The following is a 12,021-nucleotide window of genomic DNA, read 5'->3' on the forward strand; positions in this document are numbered from 1 at the left end:
CAGCAAACCGGCACTGTAACCTGTATTAGCAGAGTATTTCAGGAATGTTTTGTTTGCCATGCCTGTATGTTGGGTCCACATGGACTTCCTTCACCACTGTGTAGTGACATATGTCGTGAGATAGCTGTTGAGCGGATGAGTTATTGGATGCTTGTATTGGGTTTGGGGGCTGTGATTAATGTTAGCAGGCCTGAGTCCTCAGTGATTTCTGTAGCTTGTAATATCAAGCAGTCTGAAATAATCTTGGATAATATTATTTTGGCAACTGAGTGAGTGGAGTTCTTCCATTTTTGAAATGTATTTCCCTTATATGACTACACGAATACGGGAGGCAAGCCCAAAGTGATACAGAATCTGAACTTGCATTGCATTGATCAAACCCATGATGACAATGTTGGTGCTGACAAACCATGAATCATAAGCAAGGTGAATCTGGATTCAAACCCACAACCTGTGGATTTAGGCACAACTTTAACTTCACTTCTGAACAATGAAATACACCACTAGTGCCTACAGTTCAGCTTGACTGATACTCATGGTCAATAGCAGTAACAGATCAACCTGTATTCTCCAGAACGTGCTCTTCGATCCTCCAGTGGAACTCTACGTACTTAACCTGATTCTGTCTACTTCTGCGATGTCTGATCGTGCTTTCTCAGTTTGCAGTCCCCAGTTATAGAACTCCCTGAGAAAAACTAAATCCGAAGACATTTTCAAGTCTCTCCTCAAAACTCACCTGTTCCGTTCATCATTCCACTAGACTTTCAGGATTGTGTGTATATATGTGCAATGGCTTGCTTATAATTTTGTCATAGACTCATAGTGCAAGCACCTGCTAGGTGATTAAGAAACCAATTGTTATTATCAACATTAATCTGATTCCAAATGACTTCTTTACACATAATCTTCTATAGTTTGTCTGCACATTGTTACCAGGGGCATGTAATAGAGTTACACTGACAGGTTACACAAATGTAATTTTATATGTTTAGTATTGTTTGTAATGCCAGAGCATGGAAAAGTTGTTGTCTGTAAGAACTTGATGTGCCACTGTTCCTCCAACATGTAAATGTCTATAAAGACTTGACCAGTTACAAGTACCATCAATCTTTGACACATTTGGTTTCAATCTCATCACTTTCACTCCCACAATCAACATTACTTCTATCTAAATACACTCACAGCTGTAGCACTTAGGTTACCCCGGAAATGTGAAGTGCGACCTCCATACTTGCATCACCTTGAACACACAGAAATCACATGACATTGAATATGGTCCTTCCTGTGGAAATGTCACATTCCACTTGGACAATTGTCCTGGGAAATACACGCGATAGATTCCTGCTAAGACTGGTGCTGCACTGATGAGGGGAATCACGGAGATGGGTCTGACATTTTCAAGAGAGTCAGGAATGATGAGCAACTTCCCAACTAACAGACATGGCACCAACCTTGGTTATCAATGCTGTCGTAACAAGCAGTCCAACGTTGGCAAAATAATTGTCCCCATTGACCATCAGTCAACATTGTCTGAAAAAACCTGGGGGCAGTGTTTGTACAATGCTGGTGAACAAACAGTTGCTGAATGTTTTTGAAATAAACATGCTGAATATTTCTGAAATGTTATGCCATGTTGTAAAATCATTAGGCCTCTGTAAGAAATGCCACTGCATTGTCCTCGTCAGTCAAATGTGACAATGCAAGCCTGGCTGAAGATTGAACTGTCAAACTGAAGAAAACCACAGATTCAAAATCATATAACAAAGACAGATCGATCATTGCCAAAACATTGATCATGAACAAATAGCTTCACTGGAGTGATAGCAATACCCATGTTTCTTTAGACTAGGTGTCACTGGATACCTTCTGAAGGTATCTGTATATTCCCAGTGTTTCACATTGTTTGTTTTTATACAACAGTAGAGAAGCTGTATGTCCCTGCTGTACTGTGTGCATTGAGATGGATTGCGTTGTGCAGCCAGGAAAGACGTCTTGACTTTATCTCATTTGTCATATGAGCAGCACTTGGTGATCACTTTACTTGAAGACCTCTGTGTTCTGTGCTGTGGAAGTAGCTAGTTGAGACATAATGGAAGGTACCATGTTTCAGGCAGTGATGTATTGTCCAAGATGATTCCCGGCCGGATGTCTGCCAACATGTGTCACTTCTGATGTTTGAGCTCTCTAACCACCATTTGAAGAGGGTGTTGCATGCCTGGCAACAATATCTCATTAATTCTGTCACTGGTCAAATTGGTTATTATTGTCAACATCATGCTCTCGTCTTGTATATGCCCACTCAGGGCCCATGTCTTGTACATTCCAGTTACTGTGTAATACCTCCTGTCTGTTCTATTGTCTATCAATGTCCCTGTTGTAGTTACCTTCTGTATTCCCCATGTTCTGCCTCCGTGTTGGGGAATGAAGCTTCTGACAACTAATTCCTGGTTTGGGTTTTGTATTACTCTTGCTTCTAAAGACAATTTCTGTGGGACAATCAAATATATGATCAACATCTGAGCAGTGGAGGACAGCTAATTGTTTGAAATTGATTTACTAATGTGTACAGCTTCAGTGTCTGTGTTGGGGATGTTCCACATCATGTGGACTGCATGTATTGTCTTCTTTGGTTGAGGATACGAAGAATGAGGACAATTTTATGGATAAAAGTTCTTTATTCTGTATAGGCGACATAAATTCTAATGTCGACTTGCTTGACAACGTATATCCATAAAATTGTCCTCATTCTACATGTATTGCCTTCACATGCACTGCATCACACTCCACATTAAGGCTCGGTCAGTGGATATGGATTCTCTGCAGTCAGTGCAGCTAATAGTGTAAGATGTGTTGAATATGGACATTTATTACCCATATGGTGAAACATACCCAGTGTTATATATATCACTTTTGCCTAGCTACCATTGTTTCTGTCCTTCATCGTCATGATGTCATGAAACAATTGAATGTGATGTCAATGAACAGGGCTGTCACACTTTCTTACCGTGTGTTACTGCACAAATATACACAAAGAAAATGGATAATATAGAAATTATTACACTCGAGCAAGTGTGTCATACAATTTATACGAAACTTGTGCAAATTTATGTATTTATACAAGATTTCACACTCGTTTCGTATAAGTTGTATGACACACTTGCTCGTGTGGTAATCTCTAAGAATACCAGCATGATTTTTCAAACTACGGGACATTCACAGTGTAGCATCCATGTTTCAATACAGCAAAGAGGCACAAGTTTGGAAGTCCTTTAGGCACCACAATTTCCTTCATCCCTTGGGCATACCAGAAGCCTATGATCATTGGGTTTCAAGTCCATGTTTGTCTCGATTATGTTTCTAGGTTTGTCAGCGTTATACCTGTGTTCACTGCTGCCATCGCTAAGTGTTAACATATGAGACATGCATCACTTGGGGTGTCCTTCTTCACTGAGTTCACATTGTATGACAACAGTGGAATACCGCTCAGAGCGACATGGAACCCGACTCAGTCACTCTTACACACAGACTTCTTGTGAACTGGATTCATATCATGAGAAACAGAGTCATATCACCTGAGAGTCTCTAGCATTCAGTCATTAGAGGCTCTTAGCATTCAGGTATCAGAGGCTCTTACCATTCAGTCATCAGAGGCTCTTTAGCATTCAGTCATTAGAGTCTCTAGCATTCAGTCATTAGAGTCTCTAGCATTCAGGTATCAGAGTCTCTTACCATTCAGTGATCAGAGGCTCTTACCATTCAGTGATCAGAGGCTCTTAGCATTCAGTCATCAGAGGCTCTTACCATTCAGTCATCAGAGGCTCTTAGCATTCAGTGATCAGAGGCTCTTAGCATTCAGTGATCAGAGGCTCTTACCATTCAGTCATCAGAGGCTCTTACCATTCAGTCATCAGAGGCTCTTAGCATTCAGGTATCAGAGATTTCTTTGAGAGGCATTGTAGAAGTTGTATAGATGAAGGAAAACTTCTTTATTGTAATGAGTGTGACGTTTCGGTGTAGGTACTAACACCGTTATCAACCAACCCAAACTATTGAACCAAATACTAAAAAGCACTCAGGATCTACACACTTTGGGAAAAAAGTAGTTCATATAAATCCATGCCCATGTTGGTGTGTTTGGCAATTACCATGCCGACCCAGCTGCCAATGTGGCCCCACGACTCCAAGAAGTTAAACATTGCAAATCAAAAGCCATTCAAAACAACAAAATGTTCCAAAAGTAGCAAAATAACCACCTAAAAACAGGGTGATAACTAAATTTCAAACAGGTCCAACAAACTTAAATTCCTACCTATATGAGATAAAAAACACCAAATGGGAAAATGCAGTCACTGCAACCAAATAGAAGCTCCCGAACATGTCTTACTACACTGCAAGCAAGACAGAATGGTGCTCCTGACTTCACTGAACACTAACAGTCAATTGAAACACAACAAACACTCTCCCACTAAATAATACCCAAACCTTCAAAGCCTTAGGTAGTTTTTTAATTAAAAAAAAAAATAATAAAAAATCGCAAACCAGTGTGTACTTTCACTTCATCGTTGCCACAGACCCTGTCCTCCTTACTGACCACTTCGGGCAAATTTTCAAATAAAAACATTCATACAAAAATTTAAGTGCACATAAAATGTTCAAATGATGATCATGAGATATATTATCCAGGGCAGTAGTGTGTATTAACCTCTGATGTTTGCTAACAAATGCTCAGTTCAGTTTCCCTGTGTTTCAGTTAAGTCAGATCCTGGGTCACAGTGACCAGCTGTATATCCGCCTGCCCCAAGGTCTGCGAGTATGGCAGTGTCTACTGGCTGCCATGTTCACCATCATCGCCCTCTGGGTAAGTGGTCTAACAAACACTGTGTGTACTGCTGCGTCTGGATGACTGCTCTTGTTGATGTGGTGAACCTTCAACTGTCATCTCTTGCTGTAATTTCATTGTTTTCTTGTGTTCCTCTTTGTCCAGTAGATCATATTTAGCAGCAACCCAATATCAGAATATTTGTTTTTCTCATTGAGCTAGCTTCAGAAAACCTGCCAATAAAAACACATTTGATTATGTTGACCATTTGGAACAGTGCCTATACAATACAATAGTTTGGTCAAAAGTCACTCTAATGCCTGCACAACCTCATGTAGATGTAACTTGTATATTTCGGATTACGCTTGTATTTGCGCTGACACCATTCCAAATGGAGAGCAACACACCCCTGCGTAAATGCACCAATCGTTGACAATGTTATACAAAATCTTTTGTCATTCTCAGTTATGGGATTGAAGAATGAATATAAACTGTCATTTTTTTCCTTTATTTTGGTTCTGTTTTTGGAGTATCAGTTATATGTGACAAGTAATGTGATGAAATGGGTTGGGGTAATTTATTCTGAATGTGGGAAGTGGAAGTTTTTAACCAGTTTGGGTACTTGAGGAACTGGTCCAAGACCTGATAGTAACTGTCTGTTGCTGCTGGATGATATTGTGTTAATGTTGCTGTAAGTCATTGGGTATGGTGTTGCTGGATGATATTGTGTTGGTGTTGCTGTAAGTCAATGCGGTATGGTGTTGCTGTATGTTGCTGAATGATATTGTGTTGGTGTTGCTGTAAGTCAGTGTGGTATGGTGTTGCTGTATGTTGCTGTATGTTGCTGTAAATGATATTGTGTTAATGTTGCTGTAAGTCAGTGCGGTATGGTGTTGCTGTATGTTGCTGGATGATATTGAGTTGGTGTTGCTGTAAGTCAGTGCGGTATGGTGTTGCTGTATGTTGCTGGATGATATTGTGTTGGTGTTGCTGTAAGTCAGTGCGGTATGTTGTTGCTGTATGTTGCTGGATGATATTTGTGTTAATGTTGCTGTAAGTCAGTGCTGTATGTTGTTGCTGTATGTTGCTGGATGATATTGTGTTGGTGTTGCTGTAAGTCAATGCGGTATGTTGTTGCTGTATGTTGCTGAATGATATTGTGTTGGTGTTGCTGTAAGTCAGTGCAGTATGTTGTTGCTGTATGTTGCTGGATGATATTGTGTTGGTGTTGCTGTAAGTCAGTGCGGTATGTTGTTGCTGTATGTTGCTGAATGATATTGTGTTGGTGTTGCTGTAAGTCAGTGCAGTGTGTTGTTGCTGTATGTTGCTGGATGATATTATGTTGCTGTAAGTCAGTGCTGTATGTTGTTGCTGTATGTTGCTGGCGTTGATGTTGCTGTAAGTCAGTGCTGTATGGTGTTGCTGTTGATATTTCCGTTGACTGTTTCAGGCCTTGGTGTTTCCTGCTCATCTGTTTGACATCTCCTTCGAGACAGAGGAGGGCAAATACCTGACACTTCCAGTCCGCCTCTACGGCGCTGCATTGCTCAGTAAGTCCACAGTATCTATTGCCTTGACTGGAAGCCTGCAAGTATTCTGAGCTGGCCTTGCAGCTCCCATTGCACGAGAACTGGTCAACCTTTACATATAATGGACTGGCCTATGACTGTTTTATAATATATGACCAGACCTTTACAACTGACTGTTTTATAATATATGACCAGACCTTTACAACTGACTGTTTTATAATATATGACCAGACCTTTACAACTGACTGTTTTATAATATATGACCAGACCTTTACAGCTGACTGTTTTATAATATATGACCAGACCTTTACAACTGACTGTTTTATAATATATGACCAGACCTTTACAACTGACTGTTTTATAATATATGACCAGACCTTTACAACTGACTGTTTTATAATATATGACCAGACCTTTACAACTGACTGTTTTATAATATATGACCAGACCTTTACAACTGACTGTTTTATAATATATGACCAGACCTTTACAACTGACAGTCTAGTAATAAATGACTGCTCCTAAATGACTGTCTGGGAGTTGCAAAGTTCTTCAATAACACAAGAAGATAAGTCGTTTCGTTTCCAACTCATCCTCCTAATGCCTGTGTCTTATGGCGGGAGTCTGAAACAGACACAGCCAAGGCAATCCATATTGCTGTCACACTGTGTCTTCCAGTAATGGATGTGTATCAGTTCTCAATCTATTTAGCTGTAATATGTAAAGTAATTTTGAGCACATCTAGTGTGGAAGAAATGATATCATGTGTGATAGTTAAGTTAAACCAAACTTTGCTTCTCATTGGTGACTTGGGGCATGTTAGTTTGCTGGTGTATTTTTGACAAGATCGGTAATGAAGAAGATGTCCAGATCTAATGGGGAGATGATGAGACGGGCAGAAGCTGCCCGGTGACTGTAATGACAAATAATAGAATTATACTGCTTTGGCACTTCACTGATGTAGTCTTAGTTCCAAGGTGACTGTCACACAGCCTTGCAGGAACAATGTAATTTTGCCAGTTTTGTCATGGTAACACTTACCAAAGCTGATAATTTGTTTTCATTTTTCTGCTAAAATGGATCATGCTTTTTGTTGCTGAAAATTTTAGATGTTTATGATGAATGCCGTGACACAAGACAAATGAGACACTTTCAAGTCAAACATCAAACATGCAACAGTTGTTAGAAGGCATCACTTGAAGGATACCACTGCAGCCGATGGCAGTTATCTCCCTTTTTAATGCATAATGCATGTTTGTTTTTTAACACCGGGCTCAGCAATATTCCTGTGAGAACAGCCTGTAAATAATCAAGCCAGTACTAGACAATCTGCTGATCAATATTATGAACAAGAAATTGTTCCGTGTAATGAGGGTATGATGACAGCTATCAAGCAAGGCATTCTGCCTTACTGTCCCTTCCAACATGTTGCCCCTAGCAACCAGTATTGGTTGCACGACCTATTCAAACACAGAATGCCTAAAAATTTAAAGAACAACAGAAAAACAGACTTGTGAAAGAGGAAATCCATCAATTTACCCAGTGAGCATATGCCGAGATGAGGTTGAATCACTGTAGATGCATGTCCGCATCCAAGATGATGTCTGGGCTTGTAGGACCCGAGTCATCTAGGGTTTTCCTGAAGTCATTAATCCATGACCAGTTGCTTGTCGCTTTAGACACATATCTACCAGACAGTCTGCTATATAACAATACATGGTTCCAGGTGGCATTAAACTGACTCACATACTCCTTGGCTCCCATCTCACCAAACTCGGAAATATTTTGTTGACAATGATGAGAACTTCCCAAGAGAAATTACAGAACACCAATGGCCACGATGAAACAACTTCAGTCATATGAACAAGACTGGGCATTCTTTAACTTTGTTTAGTAGTATGTTGCCATTGACAACTGCAGTTTATTGATAGTGGACTGACACTTAGTCTCAGACTTACCTTCAAATATATACCGGTACCTAAAATAATAAAAAAATGTGATTAAAAAGGAGCCCAGAAAAAAATACTTAAGTTTATATGTAATCTAGATTTGCCCAATCATTCAAGACTTGAGTTCAGCTTCTTTTTTAATTTATTCTGTAGGGTGTAGGAGACAGACTACATTGACAGTTGACGATTTATTAATGGTAAATGTAATCATTAATGGTAAATGTAATCATTAGTGGTAAATGGAATCATTAGTGGTAAATGGAATCATTAATGGTAAATGTAATCATTAATGGTAGATGTAATCATTAGTGGTAAATGGAATCATTAGTGGTAAATGGAATCATTAATGGTAAATGTAATCATTAGTGGTAAATGGAATCATTAATGGTAAATGGAATCATTAATGGTAAATGGAATCATTAGTGGTAAATGGAATCATTAATGGTAAATGTAATCATTAATGGTAAATGGAATCATTAGTGGTAAATGGAATCATTAATGGTAAATGGAATCATTAATGGTAAATGGAATCATTAATGGTAAATGGAATCATTAATGGTAAATGGAATCATTAATGGTAAATGGAATCATTAATGGTAAATGGAATCGTTAATGGTAAATGAAATCATTAGTGGTAAATGGAGAACATATAGCAGAGTTGCTTTAGACATCCAATCAACAGGTAGCATAGCTCTATAGTGAACAGGAGCGGTGGGGTAGCCTTGTGGTTAAAGCGTTCGCTTGTCGCGCTGAAGGCCAGGGTTTGATTCCCCACATGGGTACAATGTGTGAAGCCCATTTCTGGTGCCCCCCGCTGTGCTATTGCTTGAATATTGCTAAAAGCGGCGTTAAATCCCAACTCACTCACTCACTCACTCACTCACTGTGGTGAACATAATGAGCCATCTCACACATTCATGGAGAGTTGTTGTGTCCAGGTCTGTCCTGCTTGCACTGGAACACCCTCCAGTCTCAGGACCGAGATGTCATCAGAGGCTCTCTGCTGTCCAGTGTTATCTACTTCTCTCTACAAACCCTCGGTAAGTCTCGCTGTGTCGCTTGCCTGTCACTCATCGCAACTAACAGAAAGCATCCTTATGGTAGACAGTTGAGAAGATTGTTCAATATGGTACTTTCATCAATAATTTTGTGAATTATATTTTGGAATGCATGTTTACATTGAATCTTCAGTTGCACATAATGAAAACTTTCCTCTGCTTTATTTGCCTTGTTGTGCAGTGGGCCATGATTTCTAACATTGAGAGGCAAATTTATGAGCAGGACACTGTAATTTCTTAGACACATAGTCTGGTTGTGATATTTTAGATTCTCGAAATATATATTCTCTGATTCTTTTTAATTGAGCTGTTGAGATAGTTGCACAGGAGCTCAATGTGAGTTTTACGTGAGTTCCATGTGAAACCATGATGGGTAAAAGCGACACCCCCACCCACCCCCACACCTTTCCTCCCTCCATCCCCTGTGTCAGTCCCCGACCCTGCATGGTTCCCTGAATGTAGGCGCTTTCAGTCACAGACGACTTGTATCTTAATGTCCTGTGTGTCATCAGATTAGCCACACCGTAGGTTAGGAATGAATGTGACGTCCTGTCCTTGAAATGCCCATTGGTAGTTGGAGGTATCTAGTATGGTAGGACGCGGTACCCTGGTACCACATACAGGTGTGGTGATACCGTTCATAGCTCCTGAGGTCAGTACATTGAGCTTCATTAGGCCTTTTATTTTCTATATTTTGCTTTTAGATTGGTTGGTTGGGTTGTTGTTTAATACCGCATTCAGCAATATTCCAGCTATATGGCAGCGGTTTGTAAATGATAAAGTCTGGACCAGATAATCCAGTGATCAACACTTTAAGATTTTAGGTCTAAATTTGATGTAGTGTGAATTTTTAGTTTAGCATATCAAATGATTAGTATAACAGACAAAAATTGTTTAGAGGAGGAACGTCAGTGACTTAGTATTAATCAGATTATGTCGTCTTTGTACACACACGCAAGTATTTGGACTGAATGTCAAGGATACAATTCGTGTTTGTTGATGAGGGTTTTCATCAATGACTGTCAAGTTGTTAGAGGGATCGTCCGTTTTAAGTGACATGTTCCTCCTTCAAATAAATGACATCACTTACACTTTTACAACATGTCTATTATTTTCCAAGTTTGGTCTCTCTTATGTTGGTCAGTTTTGTGAACCAGATATCAGGTTATGGAAAATAAAAGGCCTTATGATCTTAATCTAATTCACAGTTATCTCCCTTTCACAGCACTTGTTCAGCCTTTTGTCCGTTGCACAGTTCTTGGGCACTCCAAAACCTGCAGTTAAACAGATCATTGTTTTCCATAACACGTACATGGACGTTTTGCCTTCCTGAAATCAGCCTCGAATAGCTGCCATATTGCTGATGTGGCTTAATGCAACATTAACTCACTCACTCACTCCTTCCTAATATCAACATATAGAAGTAGCTGTGTGATCATAGCTATCAAATAAGATGAAGTTTAGGTTGATTTACAGACTTACAGGACGCAAAAAGGAAAAGCAAAAGAAAAAAAATCTGAAGAACAATATTCATTTTCTTCTGCTGAACACTTTACAATATAAAATAGTTTAAGACAGCTTGAACTAGCTTACAACAGCTGAAAATAGCTTACAGTAGCTTAAAATAGCTTACAACAATGTACAATAGCTTAAAACTGCATAAAATAGCTTGCAAAGAAACAGGCTCAGCTGGTGTTAGAAAGCATTTTGAAGACGAAACAACTTTACTGCTGATGTATATGTGTCTATTTATTCTTTTTCACTTTTCAACCATGATTTCTCTTATATATCATATTGTTAACCAAGATGTGTGTGGCCCAATGAATATTGTTAACCCAGAAATATTTTTCACAATTCACATTACTTTATTACATAGGCCAGTGGCCAGTCAACAGGAATTTTTACTTGTTTAGATTGGCCAGTGAACATGGATCTCCATCATAGCCCAAGTAACATCAACTATTTTGTTAAACATACTGACACATCATGACACTGAATCATGACACTGATCTGTTTACCTGACAGCACCAATCTCCTGATGTCGACATTTTTCAAAAGTTGTCTCTCATTTTAGTTGCACAATTAATGGTAGGTTGGCTTTTGAATACCACTCCAGTCTGAGTTAAGTCAAGTTGGTACTGCTGTAGACCAGTGTAAGGTAAGTTTTTAACAGGAATTATGGTGACACTAAAGAGAAGGGAGATAACTGGTGTAGTGACTAAATAACTACCCTATCATTTAGTGTTTATGACTTGTTGCCTGTGCGTCTCGACATGACAGTCATTTCTGTATGTCCGTCAGTCTGTACGTCCTTGTGTCATTCCAGTTTCAGCGTGTTCCTTTCCTGCTCGTGAAAGTCAGCCCTACATTCCGATAGCGATGTTCTGCTGTAGAATTGTATTGATAATTCTCAGCTCATATTTCTACTGGATGATGGGTAGGGACCACTGGAGGTCAAAGGATGCCCGCTATTATCGTTGACGGAATCGTGTTTGTAAGTCACACCAATCTCTCAGATTATCTCCCCTTTCACAGCTTGGACCCTGAATGATCTTTTGTTCGACCCTGCATGTGTTCATTCGAAGTATGCTTTGGTTGGTTCCACAACACTTTGGGTTGGTGATGGCGCTGATCTACTAAGACACTGAAAATGTCTGGCTTTGTCT

General features: G+C 39.5%; 1 protein-coding gene across 1 annotated transcript in view; it reads left to right on the plus strand.

The window, feature by feature from the left end:
* LOC124267657 (tumor protein p53-inducible protein 11-like) overlaps positions 1–12,021 on the plus strand; it is a 309,559-nt gene that overhangs the window by 289,368 nt on the left and 8,170 nt on the right. The window contains exons 4-6 of the mRNA XM_046702629.1: positions 4,751–4,858; positions 6,270–6,369; positions 9,236–9,337. Of these exons, the coding sequence (XP_046558585.1) occupies positions 4,751–4,858; positions 6,270–6,369; positions 9,236–9,337 (310 nt within the window). The remainder of the gene's footprint in view (positions 1–4,750; positions 4,859–6,269; positions 6,370–9,235; positions 9,338–12,021) is intronic.

This window comes from Haliotis rubra, unplaced genomic scaffold (genome assembly GCF_003918875.1).
Source record: "Haliotis rubra isolate DU_JTF1 unplaced genomic scaffold, ASM391887v1 Scf133, whole genome shotgun sequence".
NCBI lineage: Eukaryota > Metazoa > Mollusca > Gastropoda > Lepetellida > Haliotidae > Haliotis > Haliotis rubra.